Source organism: Manihot esculenta, chromosome 3 (assembly GCF_001659605.2).
Source record: "Manihot esculenta cultivar AM560-2 chromosome 3, M.esculenta_v8, whole genome shotgun sequence".
Lineage (NCBI taxonomy): Eukaryota > Viridiplantae > Streptophyta > Magnoliopsida > Malpighiales > Euphorbiaceae > Manihot > Manihot esculenta.
In genome coordinates, this window is record NC_035163.2 from 28,377,109 (window position 1) to 28,383,758 (window position 6,650).

The 6,650-nt window shown below is 49.7% G+C and overlaps 1 protein-coding gene across 1 annotated transcript; it reads right to left on the reverse strand.

Annotated features, from left to right (window-relative positions):
* Window positions 1–5,902: 5,902 nt before the first annotated feature.
* LOC122723321 (uncharacterized protein PB18E9.04c-like) lies at window positions 5,903–6,334 on the reverse strand. The gene has a single exon (XM_043955118.1). The coding sequence runs from the start codon at window positions 6,332–6,334 to the stop codon at window positions 5,903–5,905; it is 432 nt and encodes a 143-aa protein (XP_043811053.1).
* Window positions 6,335–6,650: the final 316 nt, after the last annotated feature.

Below are 6,650 nucleotides of genomic sequence, written 5' to 3' on the forward strand. Positions count from 1 at the left end.
GGCATTAGTTCTATCTCGAACTCTATCTCCCTAGCAGGTGGTAAACCTGGCAGTTCGTCTGGGAACACATCTAAGAACTCTCTAACCACTGGCACCGAGGCGGGCTCTCTAACCTTACTATTTAGCTCTCTCACATGAGCCAAATACCCATGACATCCCCTCCTAAGCAACCTACGAGCCTGAAGAGCTGAGATCATACCTCTAGGTGTACCCCTCCTGTCTCCTCTGAAGACAACCTCTGATCCATCCTGACCTCTGAACCTGACTACCTTGTCCCTGCAGTCCAAGGTAGCACCATGGGTAGATAACCAGTCCATCCCTAGAATGACGTCAAAGTCTGTCAAATCTAGAACCACTAGGTCGGCGGACATGCATCTCCCCTCAATAAAAACTGGACTACACTGACAGACTGACTCTGCCACTGATGGATCACACTTGGGTCCACTGACCCAGAGAGGACACTCTAACCCAGAAGTCATCAGACCCAACCTCCCCACGGCTCTCGGAGCGATAAAAGAATGAGATGCACAAGGGTCCATCAAGGCATACACATCTGAACAACCAATAATTAAGTTACCTGCCACCACGGTGTTAGATGCATCTGCCTCCTGCTGTGTCATTGTGAAGATCCGTGCCGGAGCTGATGGACCTTCACCTCTGAAACCCGCTGAAGAAGAGGCTGCTCCTCTCCCTCTGCCTCTGCCACTGGCCTGAGTCATGGCTGGAGCTGCTGGCTGCGCTACACTGCCTGAAGCTGTCTGCTGGGACTGAGCCATCGGGACTGCTCTTGGACAATCTCGAGCCATATGCCCCTCCTGACCACATCTGAAACAGGCGTTCGTCCCAAACCGACATACTCCCCTGTGTGGCTTACCACACCTCGCACAAACTGCATTATCCGCACCAGAGCTTGAGCCACTCCCAAATCCCAGACTGGACTTGACTTTACTCCAGAACTTGTTCTTCTTACCCTTGGGTTTACCCCATCTCTTACTGCCTGAAGCTGCTGCACTCAGGGTAGAGGGATCTAACCTTCCCCCACCCGGAGTTTTAAAACCAGAAGCTTGTGCCACTGTCTGCTTAACTGTCCCCTAAATGATGGCACTAGCCTCCATTCTCCTAGCCATGTCTACTATGGCGTGAAAACTCTCTCTATCTGCTGACTGTACCAAGGAGGAATACCTGGGATGGAGCTTCATGATATACCTCCTCGACTTCTTCTGGTCTGTATTAAGGTTTTGCCCTGCAAATGGCAGCAACTCCATAAACCTGTCGGTATATTCGTCTACACTCATGTCATCAGTTTGCCTCAACTGCTCGAATTCTATCATCTTCAATTCCCTTGAACTATCAGGGAAAGCCCATCCTGCAAACTCGTTTGCAAACTCTTCCCAAGTCATGTTGTCCACTCTCGGGTTCACATAATTTTTGAACCACTCCCGTGCCTTTTTGCACTTAAGCGTGAACCCGGCCATCTGAATGGCTCTACTGTCATCAGCCCCTATCTCATTTGTAATTGCCTTGACCCGCTCCAAGTACACGAACGGATCATCACCGGTTTCAAACTGGGGAGCACCCAGCTTCATATAGTCGGTCATCTTGACCTTGCTCCCACTGGCTGAGCTAGGTCTAGGTGGCTGAACAACTGGGGCTGCTGGTTCTGCAGGTGGTGGAGGTGGTGCAACATTTTCTGAGGTAGGGTTTGCTGGATTTGGATAGTAGGGTGGAGGTGGATACATTGGATACTGAGAGTATGGTGGGTATGGCATCTGTGTGGGATAAGGGGTGAAACTAGGGTAATCTGATGTACCTCCCATCGAATACCCGGGATGTTGTGAGAAATGTGGGTAATGAGGTGGCTGAACAAATCCCGAGGCCTGAGTGCCTCCTTGGGACTCTCCCATTCCTTCTTCTGACATACTGACTCCCAAACTGCCATCCCTCCTCTGTTCTACGTCCATATCATCCCCCATATCCTCTGACGCTCCTCCCTGAACTGTTCCTCTGACTGACCTGCTTCTACCCAGATCCAAAGACCTTCTAGGGTCTCTTACTGCTCTGTCCCTATTGGACCTGCTTGACATTGCCCTAGGCAATGTAGGAGGACGAGCGCTCATGCCCTCATCCTCAGGTGGTACTCCAGTCAATCTTGCTGATCGACGAGTTCCTCTCATCCTGTTTTTCTGAAAAACAGTACGCATCACAAGCAACGTTAGCATCATATGGTTCATGTGGGCACACATGAACCCTCATCACATACTTCACATATCATAGCATATCATTAATGCACATGCATATTATCATGGCATTTCACATCGTCATGCAAGACAGGACTCCACATCCTATCCTAGTGGACATGATCTTTTCCGATTGTGCTTGACCTTCTATAACATCTATGAGCCCGACACTCTAGGTCCGACCATATGAACCTAGGGCTCTGATACCATTCTGTAACGACCCGAAAATCGGACCGCTACCGGCGCTAGGATCCGGGTCGACTTAAGGCCGCCGGGACCCGTAGCAAGCCTGACATAAAACCTGTAAACCTGTATAATCCCATACATGATCAACAACATGCATAAAAATTAAAACTTTTCTTTCTATGAACATCAACCAAACTCAACCTGTGCATAACATTAACATAACTTTGATCCCTCTGTGGGATCTCATCTGTGCCCTCAAAGGGTAACATAACCTGTGTTGAGCTGGTTTACATAAACATCATCAAAATCTCTAAGATCATGTATAAAAAGGGATACAACATTCTATGGTCAAGCACACTCTAACATCCATAAAACTCATTATATAACTATACTGTACTTTTACATTACAATTTGATCATATCCATTGCTAGCTATTACATAAGCATGACTTCTTTACTCTATCCGGACTCCCGCACTATACTGTACCTGCAAGCCTGGGGGTAAAGGGAGAGGGGTGAGCTAAAAGCCCAGTGAGTAGAGCTATTAAAACACATTAACACTATGCTCTATGAAATGCATCATAACACAAACAATTCCCATAGGGGTTGGGTGAACTTGTCACCAATTAGTCCAAGCTAACATAGTGCCAGGCCGTAGCATGGGGTCCTGGTCTTCCTGTCATACATACATTACTTACCATTATCCCAGGGCCTCCTCTGGGCTCCTGGTCTTCGAGTCCCCAATCGTGCCAGGCCGTAGAATGGGGTCCTGGTCTTTCATTTCCGTGCCAGGCCGTAGAATGGGGTCCTGGTCTTCCTGTCATGGACTAATTGGGTCATCCAACATTCACCCACATCAACAACACATGATGCAATGCGGCATATTCGTGAATACTAATGCAATCATCCTGTTACATAATCATGATGCATGAAACATGATAAAACATTTAATTTAAAAGATTGATTTTAGTTCCACTCACCTCTGGCTGACTCTGACAACACCGAAGCAGCTGAACTCACTGCTGGGGTCCTCGGTTCCTCGGGTCCGAACCTACACAGGTGGACTCAAATGAGGGACCAAACATACCTGAACATAACTCTAAAATATTCCCCAAAAACCCCCTAAAACATCCTGGAAATATCACATAGAGATATGCATGAAATGGCTGAACAGGGCACTTTCGGCGGCACCTTCGGCGGCCGAAAGTCCTGGACAGATCCGAAAGTCAGGCACTTTCGGCGGCACCTTCGGCGGCCGAAAGTCCCAGACAGAGACGAAAGTCTCTTTTCGGGGGCAACTTCGGCAGCCGAATGCTGCCTCCACAAAAGGGGGTTCGGCGGCCGAAACTCCCTTCGGCGGCCGAACCTGGTTTCTGCCAGAAGGGTAGAAACTTGGTTCACATGAACCCCTTGCCTCCCAAAACCTCAAATCATGCATAAATCTCAACTAAAACATGCATACAAGTTCCTAGGGGCCTCAAAACATCAAATACCCCAACTACAACACTTCAAACATACTCAAATGACACACATTGTTCAAAACATCAATATATACCCATAACTCAACATATACCCTAACATGTATTTCTACCCTTAGATCTTGCATAAAACTTATTTAGAACTCATAAGGAGCTTAAGATCGGCTCTTACCTCTTGAAGATCGAGAGGGAGACGACCTAAACTTGGAGATCCACGAAAATGAGCTCCTGAGTTCCCAAAGCTCCAAAACTTGTTTCAAAAGCTTAAATCTTCAAAACCAAGTGAAAACAAGTGAAAATCTCGTAAGATTCAGAGGAAGAACATCAAAAATGGGTGAGAGACGGCGGAGAGCTCACCTTGGCCGAAAATGGGAAAAAGCTCGCCCGTTTTCGGCTAAGGGACCCTTTTATAGTGGCTGGCCAGACCACGTTCGGGGGCCGAATGTGCCTCCACATGCATGCCATGTTCGGCGGCCGAACATGAGGTTCGGCGGCCGAACCTGGACTTCCCTCACTCATGCTTTCGGGGGCCTAACGTGCCTCCAAACGCATGCATGTTCGGCAGCCGAACTTGACTTTCGGCGGCCGAACCTGGGTTTTCCTCCAAAGACTTTTCATGCAAAAACTCATTTAGTTTCATACTTTAAAACATTAAAATACATGAAAACATTTTATAAAACATGATCCTACCCTTCTAGAGGTCTCCGACATCCGAGATTCCACCGGACGGTAGGAATTCCGATACCGGAGTCTAGCCGGGTATTACAACAGCCCATGGCTATGCCGAATTCCTGCAGGGATAAGCGAAATCGCTTCCCTAATAACCTAAATCCAATTGTGCCAGGTGTGTGTAGGTTATGCGTGGCATTTTTATCAAAATAGAATGTGGTGAAAAACTCCTGTGTGAGTTCAAGGAAGGAAGGCATGCGCAGGAGGAAAAAAGTGTCCCAGCCAATAGCAGAGATCAGAGAACGTACCTGGGAATGGAGTCTCAGTGCTCCAAGGGTGGCATGGTGGATATACTTACTTGGGTGGTATGGCAGAGATGAAATTTTAAGCAACCTGGTGCGCTCAGAAATTTTGTTGAATGTCAGTGCTTTGACGATGTGATCTGGGTATGCTGGCCTGGGCAAATCGCTGGGCAAATTGCTGGGCATATCGCTTAGTGCGTCACTGGGCACATCGCCAGGCGTATCGCTTGGTAAGTCCGTGGGCGTATCACTGGGCACAGCGCTGGTGAAATCAGTAGGCACATCGTTGGGCACAGCGTGTGGCACATTGCTGGGCGCAGCACTTGGCAGATCCTTGGTCATATCAGTGGGCATATCAGCGCTTGGCATAGCGCTTGGCATAGTGCTTTGCACATTGCTGGGCGCATCAGTAGTCGTGTCCATGGGCACATCAGTGGTGGAATCTGTAACAGCCCGGCCTTCCTCTGGGTCCGGCACTGTTACCGCTCACGGCCCAGGGCTATCCCTCGCCTGGCCTCTTGCCACCTCGGGCTTTCCACTGGCGTCGTGAGCAGCTCTTAACATCCCTTCACCCTCACGGGTTCCAGGCAGGATTTGTCCCTCGGGGGAGCCATTACGGCCCGCCCTAGCCCGAGTGGATTTGGCCCAATTCCTTCCTCTGGGAATTAGGTCGCCTCCCTCACTGCTCGAACCCTTGACCTCCCACTTTAAGGGAATAGTCTGGTGAGAGTGAGTACCAATTGTTCAAATTTGAACAATTGGTACTCACTCTCACCAGACTATTCCCTTAAAGTGGGAGGTCAAGGGTTCGAGCAGTGAGGGAGGCGACCTAATTCCCAGAGGAAGGAATTGGGCCAAATCCACTCGGGCTAGGGCGGGCCGTAATGGCTCCCCCGAGGGACAAATCCTGCCTGGAACCCGTGAGGGTGAAGGGATGTTAAGAGCTGCTCACGACGCCAGTGGAAAGCCCGAGGTGGCAAGAGGCCAGGCGAGGGATAGCCCTGGGCCGTGAGTGGTAACAGTGCCGGGGATCACGTCCGGGCTGTTACAGAATCGGTGGGCACATCACATGGCAGATCCGTGGGCGCATCAGTTTCTTTGGCGATGGTAGGTTCCGACTCTGGCTCTGACCTCGGTGGCGACTGAGTTCTTGGCCGTTTCTGGCTGTGGCCGGTGGGAGTGGTAGCTTCGGGTAACTTTTTGCCCTCAGGGTCTGCCGTCGGGGCTATTGTGGATGGCCGCGTTCTTTGCCGTTTCGTTTGCCGGCGATATATCTGGACAGCCGGTGAGTCGGTGCGTCCTGTTTCTGTACTTGTGGCCGGTGGTGTCTCAGTGTTGGTGGTGGTTGTTGGTGGTGTGTCCCACGCTTCATCGTCACTGTCAGAGGGGCTGGGGGGTCTGGGTAACCCTAATTTCTTCCACATGAATGGTCCGCCGGTGGCCCTCATCTTGATTCTTACCATGGTGGTCTGAGTTCGCCGGTGGGTGAGTGGTGGTCGGAGAGAAGAAAGCTTGAAGGAGAAGAAGAGATAAAAAACAGTAGTTTAGCGTAAAAATTAAAAATAAAAGAAAAGACTACTTAAAGTGATTAGGGAATGTGATCTGCCCTGATCATTAAATGCTGGCCCTCTGGATTTTTGACAGGGTGATTTGCCCAGTGATTTGGGTAAGCAGTGGGCAAATCACTTGGCCAGACCGCTTCTCCTTTGCAGTTGCTGGGCTGGTACTGTTCACGCCCTTTTCTGATGATGTGCTTGATTTTGCGATTGGACCGGTGAT

Bases quoted from the DNA above. Each gene is read 5' to 3' on its own strand.
- LOC122723321 (XM_043955118.1), bottom strand. From the start codon at position 6,334: ATGGTAAGAATCAAGATGAGGGCCACCGGCGGACCATTCATGTGGAAG.